Genomic DNA, 23679 nt, shown 5'->3' with positions numbered 1-23679 from the left:
TAACATAATTTGGTAACTGGTATCAAGAGAGCTTTACATGTCTCAGTTTGTAATTGGTGAATGTCAAAGAGGGCAAAGTTCAAACATTTGTGAAATGAAGTAATTTATAATTTAGATCCTTGTAAATGTTATTCAGTTTACAATGTGTTGATTTGCACATATATTAAGAAGTTCAAAAACAATAACAAACTTTTATTTTTACGTGTACCTTGTTGGTAGCTCAGAACTGATGGCTTTTTTTTGTACCTGAACGTTTGGTAACATTGCTGAGTAAATAGTTGCTGTTTTTTTGGAGACCTGGGATTTTTTTTTAAGGCGTGGTTTAAGATGTATGATTGCTGCACATGCCAAAATTAATTTTTCTGTATCAGTGTGAGGTTTGTAGTTTTAAGCTTTCTTCTCCTAATATGGAAGAACTGGATTTATCAGGATTAATGTATATAGGCAAATTCAGTTTTAAACTCCTTGAAAGTTATGTAGAATGTTTAAGTTTGAAGTGCCAATAAAAGTTGGTGTTTTTTTAGTGTGACATGATTTTAAATATACACTGCAATGTTTTGACTTGCATTTTGAGATACGCATCCTATGACTCAGCACTTTTCCAGAATTTTTATTGCATGAGATATTGCTGCCCCTTTGAAAACATAGTTAACATGGATGACTTAGTTATTTCCGATAACTGCTGAGTGTGACCAGCATCACTAAACATAATCACAATAATGTATCGGCATTACTAATTATTATTTAAATGAAATCTATTGGTGTGTACAGTGTAGCCCCTGAGCTATTTTAATTCAGTTCAAATTGTAATTTTATATATGATTAGAGCTCTAAAATATATAAAAGGCTAATTTCCAGTTTTGAGTCCTTGCCTGTAAATAACTATTACCTTTTGACAGTGGACTCTGATGAAAGGGTCAGGACACAAAAATTTGTCATTGTTACCTTTCCTTTCATCTTGATGACTGAGTTTCTCTTCTTCTATTTCATGTCAATTCAGTTGTCATCTTGCTTATTGCAAGGACAATTATTCATTGTTAACCTGTGGTTCTGTGTGCTAGTTGTCACACCTCACTCAAATCGCCATTGATTATCTGTAAGCAACTTAAATGAGGATCAAAAACATTATTTGACTCTGGAAGGTGGGAACCCAAACCCAATCATGCCGTTCAGTACCTTGTATACTTTCTCAGCATATCTTCCAACTTTTGTCACCGCATGACAAAGGTGATTTCTCCCTTCCAAGCCATGGGATACTGAACCCAATTGCAGCATCTTGCCATCACAGTGGCCCAACATTTATTAACTCTGCACACACTGAATGTGAACTTAACTGGTCCTCACTGCCTTAACCATTTGAACTATGGGAGAACCTGAGTCTTGATTTTTTTTTAAATTCATATCTTTCATCTCTGCTTTTTTCGCAAGTGAAAGAGTTCTTGGATACCTTTGGCAAATTATTTGTAACTTTATGGTGTTGCTTTATGGAAAGTGAGTTTGAGTTTAGAAGTTGCATCAACATGATAAATTCATATTAGTTTTTTTTTGGCTTTTATCAGTGTTTCAACTGTTAATTTAGTTATTGTGTATTGCAAGGTTGTTTCAACCTGTTCTTATGACATGACTAAATTAAATCATGGCATCCATCGACTACCTTTTTCTTTATAAAAATTGATGAAAGGCATCAAGTGTCAGTAGAGATTAGTGTCAAACTGCAAAAGTGCTAGTTTTTCCCACTTTTTCCTTTTGAGAGAGCGTCTCAAGTAGTGTATATTATAATCAAAAGATTAAGGAATATGGTAAAATAAGCTGTATGCCAATTATTCTTTAAATGTGCAGCTATTTTGCTTCATAGTAAATGTATATTGTAAATGGCATGACCCAGAGTTAGGAAGAGATATTCTTTGCATGCTTGTTTTTTTCAATAACACATTGCATGTGTTTTGCAGGAAAACATCTCAATAAAAAGATATACTAACCAGACTCAAAAAATTGTCTGTTTTGTACCTTTTGTGTAATAAACAGAAAAATGTAAGTTATCCAAATGGAACCAATCTGTAGCAATGTCATAATAGTTTTAACCATTTTCTTTTCTTCAGCCGCCAATATCAGTTCCTCATCGAATTCAGTCTACTAGCCGGAATGTGAGAGAAGAAAGAACACGATCTGAGATTAACTGTAAGTTCCAAATATGCCTTCGGAATATTCTAACAATAAGTGGAAATGATAAAATAACTCTACACCTTTTGAAAGCGTTTCAGATTTGTTATTAATCTCAAAATTCGTAACTGTCCTTTTCCTTTTTGTTTGTTTGTTCTTTCATGGGCATTGCTGGCTGGCTAGCATTTATTGCCTGTCTCTAGTTGTTTTCTTTTTGTTCTTTCTGATTACATAAAAGACTGAATAATATTAGATGTAATTTCGCTGTAAAAATAACTGTCCAGTGTTGATGTGTAAATTGGACTGAGATTTCTGGTGGTTACATATGGAAGTACAAGCGAACCAATTGTTGTTTGAGTTGCCTTGCACCTGCAGAAGCTATGCTATTCTGCTATTTCTGTATTCAACTCTGGAATAATTTCAACTTTCTGTACTTGCACTGATGTATACCTACTAATCTTCCACGTAAGCTAGGACTTGTCCATCCAAGTAACTTAATACACTAAAAGTTTTCTTCACTGCAAAATAACTCCATTGTTGCAGAATTTGGTTTTTTGTCAGTGTTGAGTCTGATTTCTTCAGATGTTAATTATAGCAGTCTTCTAAAAAAGATTTTAAAAATAAAATTCCTACTTCGTCATGAAGTTTTACAGCATGGAAGCAGACCCTTTCAGCCCAATCAGTCCATAATTCGAACCAGAACATAAACTAGTCCCACCTGCCTGCTCCTGGCACATAACCCTCCAAACTTTTCCGATTCATGTACTTACCCAAATGTCTTTTAAACATTGTAATTCACTACTTCCTCAGGAAGTTCATTCCACAAACCATCCTTTGTTTAAAAAAAAATGACCTTCGTGTCTTTTTTAAATCTCTCTCCTCTCACCTTAATGTGCCCCCTAGTCTTGAAAATCCCCATCACAGGTAAAAGCCAACTACCATTAACTCTTCTATCCCCCCCCCCATTATTTTATAAACTTCTGTAAAGTCACCTCTCAACCTCCCGAGCTCCAGCGAAAAAGTCCTAGCCTATCCAGCCTTTGTTTTTAACTCAAACCTTCCATACCCAACAACATCCTGGTAAATCTCTTCTGAATCCTCTCCAGCTTAGTAATATACTTCCTATAACTGGGCGACCAGAACTGGGAATAGTATTCCAGAAGAGGGCCCACCAATGCCCTGCACAAACTCAACATGACTTCTCAACTCCTATACTCAAAGGACTGAGCAATGGAGGTAAGCATGCCAAATACCTTTTTAACCACCCAAACTTCAAAGAATTATGTACCTGCATCCCTAGATCCCTCTGTTCTCCTATACTATTAACTGTATAAGACCTACCTTTGTTTGTGTACCAAAATGCAATACCTTGCATTTATCCGGATTGTACTCCCATTTGCCATTTTTCAGCCCATTGACCCATACGATCAAGATCGTTTTGTAAAATTTTTGAAAACCTTCTTCAGTGTCTACTATGCCACCAATTTTGGTGTCATCTGCAAACTTACTAACCATGCTTTTTTTATTCCCATCCAAATCATTTATATAAATGATAAACAAAAGAGGGCCCAAAACTGATCCCTGTGGAACACCACTGGTGACAGGCCTGTGGTCCAAAAAGCAACCCTCCACTACCACCGTCTCCGACTGTTATCTTTTATTTCTCTCTCAATCTATTTTATTTTCTTTCCCTCTGACATCTTCTGTACCTGATGTGACAATGTTTAATTTATACTGTTTCAGATTCTACTACTGATTGAAAGTTCTGTTTGATTAAAGACTTTGATTAACAGTTTCTTACCCTGCCCTGACAGGTCCCAGATCCTCTTTAGAAGGTAGTATGCTATTTTGGCTTTCTAATTTACAGTAAATTCCAGTGGCAAATCCCATAGTGAGTCTATGCTCAGTTGCTTGTGTAATATTCAGTTAATGTAATTGTTCATCAATAACTGCAAAATGTTGTGCTTCACCATATCTATTACATATTTGTTATATTTATTGAGTCATTATGTTTGACACTATCCTCTTCCCTATTCCTATAATAAATATACCTCATCAGTATTTACAGTTGAAAAGGCTCAGATCCTAGGGAACTTGGTGACATAAATAGCAATGTCTTGAAGAGACCTCACATTACAGAAGGTGTGGTGCATTTAGAATGCATTTAGATAGATCCTTGAGAATACACTAAGATAAATCCCTGGGAACTGATTAAGTGTATCCCAGGACTTTGTGGGAGGCTCGGGAGGAATTACAAGGCCCCTAGCAGAGATAATTGTATCACCAACAGCCACTGGTGAAGTGCCTGATGATTGAAGGATGGCTAATGTGCCATTATTTATGAAAGCCTGCAAGAAAATCCCTGGAAATTAAGGACTGATGAGCCTAACATCTGTGGTGGGTAAGTTGTTAGAGGGGATTTTGAGAGACAGGCATTTGGAGATGCAAGGACTCATTTGGCAAAGTCAGCTTGGCTTTGTGTGTGGAAGATAGTGTCTCATGAATTTGAGATTTTTGAAGGGGTGGCCAAGAAAGTAGACGAGGGCAGTGTGGTAGACATTGTATACGTGAATTTCAGCAAGGCCTTGATGAGGTGGGGTGTTCAGTAAGGTTAAATCTCAGGATCCAAAGATAGCTGGCCAATTGCATTTAAAACTGACTTGAAGGTGGAAGACACAGTGGTAGTAGAGGGTTGTTTTTCAAACTGGAGGCCTGTGACGAGCGGTGTGCCACTGGGATTGGTCCACTGTTATTTGTCATGTATATAAATGATTTGAATGATGATTTAAGAGATATGGTTAGTAATTTTGTGGATGACACCAAGATTGATGATATAGTGTTCAGCGATAGATTATCTGGGAATACATCTGCGATCTTGATCAACTGGACCAGTGGATTTAGGAATAGATTAGATTAGATTCCCTACAGTATGGAAACAGGCCCTTCAGCCCAACAGGTCCGCACTGACCCTCCAAAGAGCAACCCACCCAGACCCATTCCCCTACATTCACCCCTGACGAATGCACCTAACACTATGGGCAATTTAGCATGGCCTATTCACCTAACCTGGGAGGAAACCAGAGCACCGGGGGGAAACCCACGCAGACCCGGGGAGAATGTGCAAACGCCACACAGACAGTTGCCCGAGGTGGCAATTGAACCCGTCCCTGGCGCTGTGAGGCAGCAATGCTAACCACTGAGCCACCATGCCGCCCAGAGCAGAATGAATTTAATTTAGATGAATGCAAGGTGTTGCATTTTGATAGTTCAAGCTAAGGCCATGCTTACAGAGTCAATGGTAGGGCCCTGGAGAATATTATGGAACAAAGAGATCCAGGGGTAGAAATTCATACCTCTTTTAAAATGGAGTCCACGTAGTCAGGGTGGCGAAGAAGGCTTTCAGCATGCTTGCTTTCTTTGATCAGAGCATTGAGTTTAGGAGTTGGGACGTCATGTTGCAACTGCGCAAGAAGTCGGTAAGGCTACATTTGGAGTACATTGTGCAGTTCTGGTCATGCTACTATAGACAGGATATTATTAAACTAGAAAGAGTGCAGAAAATATTTACTCTGATGCTACCTGGAAGGTTTGAGTTATATGGAGAGACGAGATGCTGGGCCTTTTTTCCCTTGGGTTGTAGCAGACTGAGAGGGTGCCTTTACAGATGTCTATAAAATCACGAGAGGTATATATAAGGTAGATAGCCACAGCTTCCCCTCATGATAGGGGAGTCTAAAACCAGAGGCATTGGTTTAAGGTGAGATAGGAGAGATACAAAAGGATCCAGGGGCAATTTTTTTCACAGATGGTGGCGAGTGTCTGAAATGGGGTGCCAGAACTAGGAGTGAAGGCGAGTACAATTTTGTCATTTAAGAAACATTTGGATAAGCACATGGATGGGATAGGTATGGAGGGACATGTACCAAAAGCAGGTAAATGGGACTGGATTAATTGTGAAAGTTGGGCATCATGGACAAGCTGAAATGCCTGTTTCCATGCTGTAAACCTTTGACTCTGTCCAATAGAAGCAAGCTATGTTTACTATTATCAGTTGAGGCTTTGGATGTAAAATTAGTATGTATTATCCGTGTCTTTATTGTTTGTAGTCACTGACCATATTCCTTGTAAAATTTTGTTCGCATCAGTTTTTTTCAGTGTGACATGCCTTAATTTTGTTTTTGTATTACCATGTAAGTTTGGAGGATAAAGTGAGGTGGAAAAAGCACAGTAGGCCAAGCAGCATCAGAGAAGGGGAATTGATTGAAATCTCCTGATGAAAGGTTCTGATCTGAAATGTCAACTTTTTCCACTCTTTATCCACTCTGACACTCCATCATCTGCAGTCCCCACTTTTTCCTAGTTGATTTCAACCCTACTGCGAAGCCTCTTCCAATGATGTCTACCTTGAAAAAGTTCTCCTCCTCTATCTACAAGGATCTCAGTGAGTCTCTCTCTCACTCACTCCACCCCCCCCCCCCCCCCCCCCCCCACACACTCTTCACTCTAATCTCCAGCGTCTGCAGTCCTCACTTTCTCCAAAACCAATATGGCGTCTTACACATTGCTGCGCTGTTTAGTGGGAACTTGTCACTACACTTTGTGCTTCTCTGTGGTTCTGTTTCAACTAAGAATTATCAGTATGGTTATTTGAAATGAGAGTAATGCAGTGACAATGTACCTGTCACGTAATTTAAGGTTGTCTCTGATTGTAAAAAATCAATACCAAATTTGACATTGATGTTTTGTCAGTCTTTATTAATCACCGGTACACTATCCATACTATGATTAGTATAGATGTGCTACTTGCTAAGTGAATATTACTTGAATGAAAAGGGTTCCAAATTTGAGAAAGGCAAGTAACAATAATATTCATAAATCCTTTTTAAGATCACTGGTATTAGTGCCTCATCAAAACACTGCTGCACGTGAATTAAACTCCAGCCAGTAACCATGTGTTTCATATACATGTTAGAAGCTTGTGTACCATACCATATCGCCTCCCCTGCTTTTACAAGCCCAACATCCTCCTAACCAGTCTGAGCCACACTTCAGGCCATTGATCTACTTTAGTTTCCCTTGAATACCATAGCATCAAATACCACAAACTGACAAAAACAAAATTCTGTGTCTTACTTCAAAGAAGAAGAATTTAAATGTACAGATGCCCTCTCTCTGGATACTTAGCAGACTTCTCTTGAAAAACAAAGTACTGGCTGCATGCAATTTCTGTTCACTTCCCACAAAAAAAATCATGGATATTGTTTAATATTTGTGTGAACTTAACTGGTGATCACTTAACAGATGTTGATAACTTTATTTGAGCAACACAATAATGTGTCACACCTTGCACAACATAGACAGCAAATCATTTGCCTTCTCGTAAACAAACTACTGATATATGCCTGTGTCTTCTGTCTTCTAGAAACCTATTCTGTTTCATAATTTTTAGCACATTTTAGCACGGACATTTATTATATTTCTGTGTAATATGCTTTCCTCTCAATTGCAAAAAAAATTGTGGTCTTGCAGTAAGTACCAAATTCCTTTTGTCACCATAATCCAGAACTGCAGCAGGAAAGGAAGTCTTGACTAGAGATCATTAAAGAAATAAGCAATATTTCCCATCAGCAGTCTGCCACAAGAATGCTGTGGTTGTCTTCAATGATTGCCTGGTGTGTAAAATTTGCTCATCCATCTTACATCTCATTGCCCCATATGTCAAATGCAATTGACAATTATTTGTCAATAATCATACTTTTCATCAATTCCTTGGAAGATAAGTATTCCAAATAATCTTGGGAGTCCCAAACACGCAAGAGAGAAACAGCCCAAAAGTGACAAGCAAGCTAAAATGCTACTGACACCATGTACACTAGTGGCTGCTGGCCATCAAATACATACATGCTATTATCATGCTGGCTGGTTGCAGCATCTCCTTGCAGTAAACTCCGTACCACTTATTGTGTGCAGCATCATGGTTGGTCCTCTATACTTTGAAAAAAACTGTCATTTTGTTTACCTGAACGATTGAGCTCCCAAATTTAGATTTAACTCATTACTATAACAATTTTTTAATTAAAATTTTGCAAGTTCTACAAATTCATCAGAAGCATTGTCCTAATAGTTAAGAGGCTTTTTGAAAGATTCCACTGCCACCCCCAAGATTTTGAAGACTGAGAAGAAGCTTAATTGCAACAAAACCAAAATATTTCAAATGCGAGAAATACATCTGAGGGGAGAAAAAGAACGTTAATGTTTCAGGTTGATGACATTTCATCCGAACTTAGTAAAGTTACAGATGTAATTATAATGACATAGATTTTGGTATACAGGGCATAATTTCAACATTTATTCCATGACACTTTGTGGATCATAGATTACATGAAACTTGGAGGGGTGGTAAACACTGAGGAGGATAGCCTTGAATTGCAGAAGGATATAGATGGGCTGTTGTGTGGGCTGGACAATTTTAGTTATGAAGAGAGATTGGATAGACCAGTTATGTTTTCCTTGAAGCAGACAAGATTGAGATATGTAAAGTTGAGGGACACAGGATAAGACAGGAAGAAATGTTTCTCCTTGGTGAAGGAATGAATGACTGTGGTGTAGATACAAGGTAAAGGGCAGAAGATTTAGAGGGATAGTGAGGAAAAAAAAGAGTCACCCAGGGGATTGTGGGAATCCGGAAATTAACTGCTTGTAAGGGTGGGAGAGCCAGAAACCCTCATAACCTTTAAGAAGTGTTTGTACACTTGTGATGCCTGGGCATACAAGGCTATGGGCCAAATGCTAGAAAATTTAATTAGAGTAGTTAGGTATTTGTTTTCTGTGCTGTCGACTCTATATGATAATGTTGTGTGGGACGTGTCAGAAATGTTTGAGGATGATCGGTTGAATTGAGAGGGCTGATGAGTTGGAGGTTGAGGACAAGAAGAAGCCTGTCAAGGGAAAAAATGAGCTCAGAAATTTGGGAAGTAGGGTAGGCACAGGTGAGGGCCCATCAACTCGTTAGCATGGAAATTCTCATGAGAAAAATAACTACACCTCACGTGAACAATTATGGAATGTTGTATCTTCTGAGCAAGTGCAACAGAGACCGAGAACTGGGGTGTTCTTATAGGAAGCAGTTTTAAGTGTGTTGTGATATCCTCTTTGGGGATGAAGGAAAGATCGCCTTTGTCCAGGAATATGTGAAAACAATGTCTGATTTTAGAATTAAATTTTATTATCATGTGTACTCAAATATAGAGATAAAGTTTATAGTGTCACCATTCATGGTGCCATCTTAAGTACAAAGCGTCTAGCTACAAAATCTTAGGTAAACATTAGAAAAATAAGTAAAATAGTTAAAATTCAACATTACAATTCTTTTCAGTACAAAGTAGTAAAGAAGAAATAAAGTTAAAAGTTCCAAGTTGCAGTCCTTCTTTAGCCATGGCCTATGTCCCTCCAGAGTGGGCCTTCCCCACGAGGGCTTGATCTCTCGCCCACACTGGGCTCAATCTCTAGATCCCTGTACCTTTGTGCTGCCATCTGGGCTCACCAGCTATCTTGCCACAAGCCATTAGAGTCTGATGCTGCTCCAGACTCCCAACCGGTTCAACAATGTGCCGATTACCAGAGTTCTGTCTGGGCACGCCATCGTTTTGTAGCTGAATGGCAAAGTCCCTGTTCTTGGGCCTCAAACACTGCTGTTGCTGCCTCCACGAGCCCTCTGGAGAAGGGAGGTAGAGAAGGGAAAAAAACTACTGGGGATAAAAAACCTAAAGAAAAGTGGTTGGAGCGGCCAAGCTCTGACTCCACCCCATCTTGGAGACTCTCCCTGCCATCTTAGGGATAAGGAACAGTATTCAAATCTTAGATTTTCTTGTGCCTTAGAGAACTTGAGTTGTTGTGATGTGCAGAATTATTTAGCTGAAAAGAAGAAACCAATATTATGAAGACAGCATATACTCTTGAAGTAAATAGTGTTTTCTAAAAAGGTTGGTGGCTGATGAATCTATGAAAGAACCATCAGAGATAGAGCAGGCAGTTGCAAAAAATAGTTGCTGTTACTTAGAGCCATAGAGATATACAACATGGAAATAGACCCTTCGGTCCAGTTCGTACATGCTGACCAGATATCCTAAATAAATCTAGTTCTGTTTGCCAGCATTTGGCCCATAGCCCTTGAAACCTTTCCTACTCATATACCCCTCCTTTTAAATGTTGTAATTGTACCAACCTCCACCACTTTCTCTGGCAGGTCATTCCATACATACACCACTCTGTGTGAACAGGTTGCTCGTTGGGTCCCTTTCATGTTTTTCCCCTCTCTCCTTAAACCTATGCTGTCTCATTTTGGACTCCTCCGCCCTGTGGAAAGACTTTGTCTACTTACCCTATCATGCCCCCTATGATTTTATAAACATTGATCAGGTCAACCTCCGTGCTCCAGGGAAAACAGTCCCAGCCTATTCTGCCTCTCCCTATAGCTCAAACCCTTCAATCCTGGCAACACCCAATTCAATCTTTTCTGAACCCTTTCAAGTTTCACAACATTCTTCCAATCGGAGGGAGACCAGAATTGCACGCAGTATTCCAAAAGTGGCTGAACCTATGTCCTGTACGGCTGCAACATGACCTCCCAACTCCTATACTCAATGCACTGATCAAGACAGGCAAGCATACTAAGCGCTATCTTCACCACCCTGTCTACCTGCAACTCCACTTTCAAGGAACTATGAATCTGCAGTCTAAGTCTTTTTATTCAGCAAACTCCCCAGGACCTTACCATTTAAGTTATAAGGTCCTGCTTGGAACTGCAAGCTGCATAAAAAATGTTTCTTGAGAATTGATGGCAGGGCTCTACTGGAAGGGTTGATATACCTTTTCAGCTGTTACACTAAAAAAATGGAAAGAAAATTGATTGTGCAGTAAATCAATAGAATAAGCATGGATATGGCTGGGTGAAGAGTAGAATAAGTCTAGGATGCCTAGAATTGTATGTGAGATTTAAGCAAAGTGGCCAACAGCTGTTATTAATTCGAAGAAGAAATTTGATTCTCAAGATTTCTTTCTGAATCTCAAATGCACTTGATCTGGATTCAAAGTCAATTCATCTTATTTGGTTTTAACTAACATGGTCAGAAGACTAAATCTGGGAGTTTAACATGAGGTGTTTCAAATATTGTTTTGTTCATCCACACCTTGTCAGTTGATCTGTTTTAGGTCTAAGAAAAAGAGAGTCTTGCATCCAGTCAATTTGTTTTTGATAACAAAATTATAGATAAGTTCAATACTAGGTGGTTAATGAACTAGGATGTAGATTAAATCCCTTGTTCCATTGTTAGCAGGATCCAAAAAGACAAATTAGATTCCATTTCTTTTCTGTTGTAGGATCCTGGGATAGTTCACAGTTGAAAATAAGGTATTGATATGGAGCAACTAGCATTCTTTTTGCCTTAATTCAACAATTTCCAGTTGTATTCGACATAATGGTCAAAGTATTCCACCTTGTTCTTTCGTGGTGTTCACTTCTGTGTGAAAAGTGAAGCATGTGCAAGAATGTTAAATTATTTGCCAGAGATATGGTTCTCTGAATTTAGCTCAACTGCCACATATTTAATCTTCCGGCTGCACCCCCTCAGTTCCATTTCTTGACTTTATATACCTGATGCCATTCTTCGGTTTTTTTGAAAGCTTTGTGTTTCAATTTGGTTTCTGTTATTTCCGTGGAACAACTAAAACTTAGTTCGAGTTTTCATTAACTTTGAATACATTTGAGGGTTGAGAAGACTGCTGAACAAAATAGCTATTCATTGCATTAGTTACTATGGAGAGCTTGGTCAGTGTGTCATTCAAGTGTTATAGGTACTACTTGGGCTGAATTGAGTGTAAAGACGTTCCGAGCACTAAAATATTTGCATTTATACAGTGCTTTTTGCAACAACTGGATATCTCAAACTGCTTTACAGCCACTAAAGTACTGTTGCTACATTGTCACTGTTGTAATTTTGGAAATATGGCAACCAGTATGTGACTAGCAAGCTTGTAATAATCATCTTTATATGGTATACAGTGAGGGATAAGTATGGCAAAGAAACCTGGAATAATTTGCCTGCTTTTTGGAATAGGTAACAATAATGACTGCAGATGCTGGAAACCAGAGTCTAGATTAGAGTGGTGCTGGAAAAGCACAGCAGTTCAGGCAGCATCCGAGGAGCAGTAAAATCGACGTTTCGGACAAAAGCCCTTCATCAGGAATAGAGGCAGAGAGCCTGAAGGGTGGAGAGATATGTGAGAGGAGGGTGGGCATGGGGAGAAAGTAGCATAGAGTACAATAGGTGAGCGGGGGAGGGGATGAAGGTGATAAGTCGGGGAGGGGGTGGGAGTCCACATTGATGCCCTGGGGTTTGGAATATTTTTAATCAACCTGCTCAGAGATGTTATTACATACCTCTAGAGCAGTTGGACTGAAGCCAGGCCTCCTGGCTCAGGGTTAGGAACAATGTCACTGTGCCACAAGAACCCTCCTCTTTTACATTTTTTTAAATCAATGTGTCCAGCAATGATGTTATACACCTCTGGGACTGATGGGACTTGAACCCAGACCTCTTAGTTCAGAGGTTGAGTCCTTGCTCTCTGGAATACCTATTTTTCTAATCAACCTGTTCATCGATGTTATTGTACACCTCTGGAGCAGGTGGGATGTGAACCTGGGCCTCCCAGTCCAAGGGTAGGGGATTACCACTGTGCCAGATCTCTCTGGATCTCACAGATACTCATACCTCTCTGGAATAGATATTTTCTAATCAATTACATGCTTCCGGAACAGATGGAACTTGAACCCAGGTATCCTTGTTCAGAGTAGGGACACTGCCACTGTACCACAAGAACCCTTGCGCTCTGAAATACTGCCTTGGTTCTATTACATTCTGGTTGTTGGTTTTTGGTTTAACATCACATCCAAAGTGCAGAATCTCTGGCAGTGCAGTACTCCCTCAATACTACATTTGAGTGTCAGCCAGTAGATGATTTAACTCTGAGAAGAGAAGACATTTGATTCATAAATGTGGGAACATATAAAGGCTATAAATTAAACAACCTACTGAAAGGAAATAGTTTGCAGATAACTTGTGAAATTGTGAGGTTATCTAAAATAGCTGCCTGTTACAAATAATATGCAAAGTTCAAATCAGATAATTTGGTAAATGAGGTGTAGCCCTTTTTAAATGATGTGTACTATGAACTTTTCTTTTTGAGTAATGGTCTTAACTTGTATTTGTCTGCAGTTGGACAAATAAAATTTGATCCACCGATGCGGAAAGAAACAGAGCCTCATCATGAACTTGTAAGTAAGATATTCCTGCCTTATTTAGATTTTTTTTTACAAAAAAAAGTCTGCTTTTAAAAAAAAAACTGGAAAATGGCAAGTTACTAGATTTACAAGTGATCTTAAAAAGTTGAAATACAAGAGCTCTTGACTGATGGGAATAATTTGAGTTTTTCTGAAACCTGTTGAAGGTTGCTTTCAGTTGCAAGCTTACAATAATGATTTAAGAATACCCCTTAAGCTGTGTGCTCCCCATATGTGTCAAGCAATACAAAGTTATGCTAAATTTTGTTGTCTAGGTTTATTTTTAAGACACAGTCCAAGTAAAAGAAGTGCTTACTGCCTAATCCTACTTGGGCATTTCTTCATGTTTACTTGCAATGTGAAAATAAATTTCTATATTCTAATATGATAGTCATGTATTTGTTGTAATTTCTACAAAATTAAAACTAAATGAGTCTTGAATAAGAAATATCTGGCTTCTTTTCCCTCAGATGTAAATAATGCAAATATTTAGTTCTCAATGTCATTTGTGGTAGAATAATTATGTTCAAGACAAACCAAATAGAAAATGCTTGCCCTTACTTTGTTCTTGGGTTTGTTATAAGTAACGGGTTTTCTGGTCTTTATCTGCTGAACAGCCCTACTGTGATGATTTTTTGGACATTTCAGAAGAGATATACTACACAGCAAGACCTAATCTGGTATTTTTTTTACATTTCAGTCTGTCATTTTCAGGTGTCTTTCTTTTCTGTCAATCATTATCTCTTAAACCTTGTGATTCTTTCATAGGATAAGCAAGCAATTGAAAACCTATTGATTTACTATTGTGCAACTCTTGGGCTTTATTGCACAATTGCTCAAATCTTTATAAACTAGATAATTAGAATTTGCATTTGGAAACGTCCAAATTCTTGCATTATCATGCTTATTTATTGTGTAAATTTAATACCATAATTGATGATCTCTACTTTGGAGTCTTGCTCTGCTACTTTCCTTTAGAGCAGTGATCAATCCACTTGTATACAGCAGTTTTGCAAGCAGTGAACAAATAATATTTGTTGAAAGCATCTTTAACTGGCTTGTGATTTCCATTTTTTTTTGTTTTTACAAGATTGTATTATTGCTGAAAAAATACATTTTGTCAAACTTTTTGCCTTGCTATCATCAGGACAATTCAGAAGACATGCCAAATTAATGGGCAAACAACATTGATAATGCATGAAAGGAGAGTATTGATTGGTTGACAAGTGGACTCTGGTGCATGTTTTGTGATTGAGAAACCACCAGTTAATGGTGACTGCTAATTAACTGCCAAGATTTGTTTAAATTTTAAATCAAACAGGTTGACTCTGGTAAAAGTATGGTCCTGACAAATGAACCACAGAATGAATGTCACCTATTTTGTTGAAACAAAATGGGCGCAGCAAGTATACGTGTTCTTCCTGTCCGCAAAGAACAGGGCTCTTGTGTGTTTAATATATGTAGCTGACAGTTCACACGTCATTCATATTGCAGACTTGACTGAATCTTAAATTGATTGTGAGCCTAATTCCTTGTACGTCCATTATTTAGTAAATATTGTCCTGTTTGAATTTTGCTGGAGTGGGCTGTTTGCATATGTTCAGTGTCTTGCTTGTTGTGAACAATTAAAGGAATGTTTTATATGGTATGGTTGTTCATTGTCTCACTAGCTCTGAAATTCTGGATTTCCATGTATATGGTGAACAATTCCTTTGCATTTCCAAAAGAAAACATAAGGGACCTGCGTGTTGATTGCAAAATAAAGACCAGATGCTCATTTGCCATTTCTAGCCGACTTACTAATGTAGCACTATATCTAGGTCTGCCACCGTTATGAGAATCAGTATTTATTGAACTTATGAGCTCATGAGATTGCACGGTTGATGTACACCATATATGTCTATGTAGATAGTGTTGTAATAGGTACTTGGTAGGCCCAGGTGTCTCAACTATCCTTTATTGGGTTCTGTTAGAAACATGTCTTCGATGCAATGATGCCTAACTTAGCATACCTTTGATATATAGATGATATATTTGGTATATTTGAGTCCACATCTGTAACACAAGAATTTTTTTTGCATTTCTTAAACACACTTCCTGCGCTCAAACTCATCTTTGAAATGGAGCAGTCAAATGACATCTCTTTCTTTGATGTCCCAATTAGGAAATAAGTTGAGGTGGGGTTCTCTGCTCATATAAACCTATCTTCGCTGCTCTGTATGTGTTGGGGTTCTTAACAGTTCTGTGCACTGCAGAATAACTTTTATTGGAGGAGAAAGTGAGGACTGCAGATGCTGGAGATCAGAGCTGAAAATGTGTTGCTGGAAAAGCGCAGCAGGTCAGGCAGCATCCAAGGAACAGGAGAATCGACGTTTCGGGCATAAGCCCTTCAAGGCTGTTGGAGGCTGAACATTTCCATTCAAGGAAATTACTGCAGGAGTTCCTCAGGGTACGGTCCTCGATCCATCCATATTCAGCTGTTTCATCAATGAACATCAGTGGGGATGTCATTGCGCAGTTATCAATGTTCAAGCCCATCAGTGTCCATATGCAGCAAGACTAGGCAACATTATTGCTTGGTCTGACAATTGGCAAGTAACATTTATTCCACACAAGTGCCAGACAATTAGCATTTCCAACAAGAAAGAATCTCACCATTTCATCATGACATTTAATGATATCATGATATTGCGTGTTGGTGTTATCATTGAACAGAAACTGAACTGATCTGTCCACGCAAATACTGTAGCTACAAGAGCAGGTCAAAAGATAGGAATTTTGCAGCGCATAACTCTCCTTCTGTATCCCAAGTGCATGTTCACTGTGTATAAACCACAAGTCAGGAGTGTGATGGAATACTCTTTACTATATGGATGTATGCGGCTCCAGCAACTAAAGTTTGACATCATCCACAACATTGTAGCTTGTTTGACACCCTGTGGTCATCTTCATCATTCATCACTTCATCATTCCTGATGAAAGGATGCCAGCCCGAAACATCGATATTCCTGCTCCTCAGATGCTGCCTGACCTGCTATGCGTTTCCAGCAACACACACTCCACATCGTCATCATTCAGTCCCTTCACCATAGTGCACAGTGACAGCAGTGTATGATATCTCTAACATGTACTGCAGTAACTCACCAGGGCTTTTGTGACAGCATTTTCCAAATCCACAGACCTTATCACAAGGAAGGACAATGGCCGCAGATGCATAGGACTGCCAACTGCAAGTTCCCCTCCAAATCCCCTCCATTCTTGCTTGGAATGCTGTTCATTCATTGTTATAGGGCTAAACTTCTGGAATTTCCTTTATAAAAGCACCATGAGTTTCACTGCACCTCAAGGGCTACAGTGTTTCAGGAATGCAGCTCACTGTCACCTGCTCAGGAAATTAAGAATGGGCAGTAGCGACACCCATATTGCGTGTTGGAATAAAAGAAGAAGCAAGCTATTTCATGCTATTACTACTGAATGGTGTTTGCTACTAATAGGTTACTGCTTTTGAGTGAAAAAATGTCTTGTCTGTCTCACAAATGTGTTATATGAATTTCAGTACTGGTGAGGCCAAGAACTGTAATCTGTGCGGAGAGGCGGGCCACATGTACAAGGCCTGCCCAAGACGAGGGGCCGCCACCTACGCACAGATGGCCGGAGGTGGCAGCACGAGCCGTGAACCGCCTAAGACCAGCAAGGTACCACCAAACAGCACGGGAACGGTGTCAGGAGGTACCCAGAAGGAAGGGCAGGCTGCAGCGGAGCAGATGGCAGACAGCGGGGAGATGCAGCAGCCGATCCAAGCTCCTTCAAGACAGACGGTGAAAATAGAAGAGGAGGGAACAAAGGAGGCAGAGGATTTGATTACTGTCACAAGGCCCCCAAAGCCACTCAGCGAAGGGGGAAGCGACACCTACACGACGAGGATACAGGCAACTCTTCCGACGGTGAGGAGGGGCGCAAGGAGGGTTGTCACCAGAGGAAGAGACAGAGCACCGTGGGGAAAAAGGAGGGCAGCACCGCCCAAGCAGGAAAAGGCGATCCCTCTGAGGGGATGGGTAAAGGCCTCCCCCCACCCGGTGAGAACCAAGAGATATCCACCGGCCTACAGCTCCAGGTAACTGGGAGCAGCGGTCCTGTGACAGCCCCGCTGTCAGATGGAGAACTGGACTGTGCGGACCCTGGGCCCGGCCCGAAGACACCAGAGTGGGTAAATGGCCCCAGCGTGGAGCAGGACAGCTGGGAGGGTCCAGCAGTTTGCCGTCACCATGGGGATGCACACAGCTACCCCAGAGGGGCAAGACCAGCAGCAAATGGACACTGGTAACCTCGTAAACTGTTGAAATGGGGATAAAAATTGCCAGCATCAATGTGCATAGCATCAAATCGGCTACGCGATGTGTTTCTACGATGGCCTTCCTGGCCAACGTTAAAGCCGATGTCCTGTTTCTGCAGGAGTGTGGGATACCGCACCTCAGCAGCTACAGGAGATGGTCGAGCTTATGGGCCCATGGGCCATCAGTTTGGTCAGGGGCAACGATAGCTGCGCCTCCGGCATGCGTATTCTGTTGAGAGGAGGCAACTTCACCATCTCTGAGGATAAGAAGGTGGTGGGCAGGCGCCTCGTCAGGAATGCTCCCCTGAGACTGATTAATGTGTACGCCCCAGCGGGTAAGAGTGAACGGTTGGCCGTCCTGCAGCAGCTTCCACTGTTGCTGGCTACGTCCAGGCCGGTCATTCCGGCCGGAGACTTCAACTCTATCATTGATGCAGATGGACGATCCGGCGGGGGGACAGTAAACTGGACACCACGTCCACAGCCCTGATGGACATGGTAAAAGATGCCAAGCTGCACGACATCTTCAGCACCCCTGCAGACGGAGCGCAGTGTAGATACACCTGGTCACGGGCAGACGGGTCTATCCACTCAAGGAAAGATTACCTGTTTGTGTCCCGAATGCGCTCGGTCAGATCCACCGACACCAAGCCGGTGTTCTTCTCTGACCACTGCCTCCTGCTGGCCGACTGTCACCTACAGGACGAGCAACCGTCTGGTAAGGGAACGTGGAAGCTGAACACAAAGCTGTTGACCCCGGGAAACATTGAGGAGCTCAAGAGGGACTACGCAGGTCGGAGAACCGTGAAGCCCCTCTTTGAGTCCCCAACGGACTGGTGGGAAATAGTAAAAGGGAACATCAAGAGGTTCTTCATCCTCAAAAGTGTTCAGGAGGCGAGAGAGAGGCGGGGAAAACTGTCCAAGCTCCAGGAAAGTATGCAGAACCTGCTCCTGCTGCAGACGATGGGGGGTCGATGTCACGGAGGACCTCAAGGAGGTGAAGGGCCAGCAAGCCTCGCTCTTTGCCTCGGAGGCCTCCAAGATAATCTTCTGGTCCAGGGTCCGCTCTATGGAGCAGCACAAGACGTGCTCACGTTTCTTCTTCCAGAAGGTGCACAAAGAGAGCTCCGTGCTCAGCAACCTGAAGGAAGAAGATGGTTCGATTACATCATCTCAGGCTGACATCATGAGGATCAGTAAATCCTTCTGTGTCAGTCTGTATGACGTGAAGCCGACCGACAGCGCGGCCTCCCTGTCGTTCCTGTCCTCTATCACGGAGGTCTTAGACGACAGAACATGCGAGAGGCTGGACCAGTCGCTATCTCTGGACGAGCTGACCAAGGCCCTCGAGTCCTTCGAAAAGAATAAAACTCCCGGAAGCGACGGTTTACCGGTCGAGCTCTATTCTGCTCTGTGGGACTTGATTGGCCAGGACCTGCTGGAGGTGTTTGTCAGTATGCTTCGGGCAGGTGCCATGAGTGAATCCATGAGGAAAGGCATCATCACCCTCATCTACAAGCGGAAGGGGGAGAGGAAGGCACTCAGAAATTGGAGACCAATCTCACTGTTGAATGCAGATTACAAAATTTTGTCAAAAGTAATCGCCAACCGGGTCAGGTCTGCTCTGGGGTCGGTGATTCACCCTGACCAAACCTGTGCTGTGCCGGGCAGGAAGATCGCTGAGAGTCTCTCACTCCTCAGAGATACTATCGCCTACATGCAGGACAGAGGGTTGGACACCTGCCTGATCAGCCTGGACCAGGAGAAAGCCTTTGACAGGATATCACACAGGTATATGAGAGATGTTCTCTCCAAAATGGGCTTTGGGGAGGGAATCTGCAATTGGATCAGACTGCTCTATACCAACATTGTCAGTGCAGTCTCAATCAATGGGTGGGAATCAGATAGCTTCCCAGTCAGATCTGGAGTCAGGCAGTGCTGCCCTCTCTCTCCTGCCTTGTTTGTGTGCTGCATAGAGCCATTTGCCGAGTCCATCAGGACGGATGCGAGCCTGAGAGGGATGACTATTCCTGGCAGCGGGGGCCAGCAGGTTAAGGCCTCCCTGTACATGGATGACGTCGCCGTTTTCTGCTCGGATCCGTTGTCCGTGCGCAGACCCATGTGCATATGTCACCAGTTCAAACGGGCCTCGGGGGCCAAGGTAAACCGAGGCAAATGTGAGGCCAGGCTCTTCGGGAACTGGGCCGACCAATCCTCAATCCCCTTCACCGTCAGGACTGACTACCTGAAGGTGGTAGGTCGTGTGTCAAGTCTTGGGAGGAGCGTATCAGTAAAGTGAGGCAGAAACTGGGCAGATGGAAGCTACGGTCACTCTCCATTGCGGGGAAAAAACCTGGTCATTAGGTGTGAGGCACTGTCATTGCTGTTATACCTGGCACAGGTCTGACCTATTCCCAGAACCTATGCCGCTGCAGTCACCCGGGCCATCTTCCAGTTTATATGGAGGTCAAAGATGGACCGGGTCCGAAGGGACTTACTGTACAAAGATCTGGGCAACGGGGGAAAAAATACACCCAATGCCACCCTCACCCTGAGGACCCCCTTTGTGAGTGGCTGCATCAAGCTGTGCGTGGATCCCCGGTACGCAAATACCAAGTGTCACTAAGTACTGAGGTTCTACCTGTCCCCGGTGTTGCGAAGGATGGGCCTGGCCTCGCTGCCGCGGAACGCTCCGAGTAGTTGGACCGTTCCATATCACCTGTCCTTTGTGGAGAAGTTTATGAAGAAAAATACCTTTGACCACAAGTCCATCAGGAAGTGGTCAGCATGTAGTCTCCTTGAAACCCTTCGGGAAAAGGAGAGGGCGAATCCTATCGAGCAGTTCCCTGAGCAGACTGTCAAAGCTATTTGGCAGAATGCCTCATCGCCAGAACTTTCCAACAAGCACCAAGGCATGGCTTGGCTGGTGGTGAGAAGGGCTCTGCCTGTGAGATCCTTTATGCACGCCCGGACTCTCAGCCGCACCGCACGCTGCCCTCGAAGCGGCTGCGGGGGGGACGAAACTGTCACGCACTTTCTTCTGGAATGTGCCTACGCAGAAGAAGTCTGGAGAGGAATGCAGTGGTGTTTGTTGAGGTTCGTCCCGAGCAGCACCGTGACGCGGGATTCCGTGCTCTACGGTCTGTTCCCTGGGACGCCCACCGAGACGAACATCAACTGTGCCTGGAGGATCATCACCTTGGTGAAGGACGCTCTCTGGGCGGTCCCAAACCTGTTGATCTTCCAGCTGAAGGAGTTGACCCCGACTGAGTGTTGCAGACTGGCACATTCCAAGGTCCAGGACTACGTGTTGAGGGACGCGCTGAAGCTTGGGGCAGCTGCCGCCAAGGCGCGGTGGGGAAAGACCACCGTGTAACATCTGCCTGCCTAAGAAGAACAGGGGGCCCACGCAATCTTTTGGGCTCTGCTGACACCTCAGCTAAATATATGGACATATGATTGATAAACGTACAGACCTGTATATAAAAATGATAAATTCTGATCTCTGTATATAAATGTTTACATATGTATGGCATGACCAACTGTACAGACCATCAAATTATTTTATGAATAAAGTATATTTTTGAAATAAAAAAAAAATTGGTGTGATGCTAGGTCATACTGAAGACTGGTGAGTCATATCAACGGCTTATCCCCTTCTTCACAATAAGCAAGGTTCTGTAAGTCTATATCTACAAATCTCTCAACAGCGTACAATATTAGATGCAATTTTGCAACTGGATAGAAATTCCTAAATGATGTAGATTTTGAAAAATTACACTGAACCATGTTACAACTGTCAGCCAGGCCTGCATTAAGGTGCATTACATAAATGTTTGTCTTCGTCATTCCATTACTGCATTCTCTGGCAGTACCTCTATTTAGCAATGTCTATTTGCCAGTCAATCAGCACTTGCCTCCCATACGGTATCAATGTTGTTTTCTATTTTGCTTTGGTATTGCTTGCGAATTGTCCTGATGGGCACAAGGCACAAGGCTTTGACAAAAATGTCTTCTTTTTAAACAAAACTCATGTATTATGTTACCAAATGACTATTAGAATGTATCATATTTATTAACTTGGAAAACAAAAATATTGCATTCATATACTGCCTTTGATATTCTCGAATGCCATGGGACAAAACAAAATTTGACACTGAGCCATGTGGACATGTTAGAAAAGAGGATCAAAACTTAGAAAGAGGTGGATTTTTAAAAGCAACTGAAAAGAGGAGAGTGAGGTGAAAATAGTGTTTAAAAAAAAATCCAAAGGCATAGAAGCTTAGGCTGGTGAATACACAGCTGACAATGGTGGAACAGATATAATTTGGGAATTACAAATGGTTAGAGTGAGAGGACCACAAAGATCTTGAGAATTGGAGATAATTATAGAGGTGAGATCATAGAAGAATTTGAAAATAGGAATGAGGATTTAAATATTCATTTGTTGTTGAAAGTGGAGCAAGTAAAGGTCTGTGACTACAAAGGTAATGACTGAACAAGACTTGATGTGCACAGCTCAGGTTTGCATGGCACATAAAATGAGAGGTCAACCAGAAGATTGTAGAAATGATGATGCATAGTAGTTTGAACAGGAGGTGATACATAGGTAAATTGGGGTGTAGTTATGTAGCTACAAATAGGTTTTCTTGGTAATTGAATAGATGTATGGCAGGAAGCTTTTTTTGAAAGCCAAATGCAACACTAAGTTTGCAAATGGTCTGGTTCAGGCTCAGTTGCTTCCAAGGGACAGAATTTGTGGTGGTAAAATAGGGAGATAATTTTCTTTTCTGCTGTGTTAAATAAACAATTTAATCTAGACTTCACAGTCATGTTAGTGTGTATTTGTTACATTGATGTAGAAAATTGACACGACAATTATCAACAACATTTGGAGATGCACGTGAACCTGAATATGGCATTTCAGTCAGCATTAACTCGGACTTAATATTGGTTTATTACTTTTGCGTTCTGACTTCACATGAGTGTTTTGACATTGGTATAACAATTGATCAGCAGTACTACTGAGCAGAATATCAGCTGGTTATACAACATCCACATCTGTTTAAGATTACCTCAACTTCTTGGATAATATTGTATATTTGGTAAAGACCTAGGGCTGAGTCATGTTTTTACTGAACCTAAGTATCAGTTTCATGGAGGGCCTCTCTCCTTGAGGCTGAGAGGATTTTCTTACCACATCTTATCAAACCCATCTCATTAACTATCCATGCTGCCTCTGTGGTGCTGCCCTTTTCCAATTCTAGCTCCATTATACCAATCACTGTACACAGAACAGTGGAGACGTCCAGGAATTGACCAGCATCTGTGACACTGGTGCCATCTTTAAAAGATGGTTATGGACCTCGACAAGCATTCTCAATCCAGAACTGCTCTGCGTGGTTCCTGTCATTTGCCTCAGACACTACAGAGAAAGGAGAATTGTCTCTCTGCATTGTGGGCTGGGACCTGGAGGTTCTGCTTGATGGTGTAGTGTAGTGATCATGCATCCTGCTCCCCCGAACTGGAAATGGAGGCTGCTACCTGAAAACCTGGTTCGAGATTGACTCCAGATCAGTAGAGTCTCAATTGTCTGAGGAATGCCCAATAACGTAAAATGGTTCTACAGCTGTCCTAACTCTCCCAGTAGAAGTGCCACCATCTTCTCTCTACTGTCTCACACTCACTATATCTGATAGGGAAGCCACCTCCCACCAAGCTCATGCTCTGCTGCTTTTACTATTGCCTGCAACATCTTATCATATTTGAAGATCACTCATCAGAATGCCCAGCAGCACCAACCCTTATTTCAAAGGGTTTGGAATGTAAGAGTGCATTCTAGATCAGT

At 41.7% G+C, this 23679-nt stretch overlaps 1 protein-coding gene across 10 annotated transcripts in view; it reads left to right on the top strand.

The window, feature by feature from the left end:
- The window catches only part of LOC122552997 (mitogen-activated protein kinase kinase kinase kinase 3), a 297582-nt gene that overhangs the window by 174321 nt on the left and 99582 nt on the right, over positions 1 to 23679 (top strand). For 6 of the 10 annotated variants that reach the window (XM_087991549.1, XM_087991548.1, XM_043696359.2 and 3 more), the window contains 3 exons: positions 2100 to 2178; positions 13434 to 13492; positions 14116 to 14178. In XM_087991549.1, the coding sequence (XP_087847675.1) occupies positions 2100 to 2178; positions 13434 to 13492; positions 14116 to 14178 (201 nt within the window). The remainder of the gene's footprint in view (positions 1 to 2099; positions 2179 to 13433; positions 13493 to 14115; positions 14179 to 23679) is intronic. The other 4 variants (XM_043696372.2, XM_087991550.1, XM_043696365.2 and 1 more) reach the window with 1 other exon arrangement.

Source organism: Chiloscyllium plagiosum, unplaced genomic scaffold, assembly GCF_037043375.1.
Source record: "Chiloscyllium plagiosum isolate Xiang-an unplaced genomic scaffold, Cpla_swu_hap1 HiC_scaffold_10, whole genome shotgun sequence".
NCBI lineage: Eukaryota > Metazoa > Chordata > Chondrichthyes > Orectolobiformes > Hemiscylliidae > Chiloscyllium > Chiloscyllium plagiosum.
This window is presented reverse-complemented; position numbering and strand designations above follow the sequence as displayed.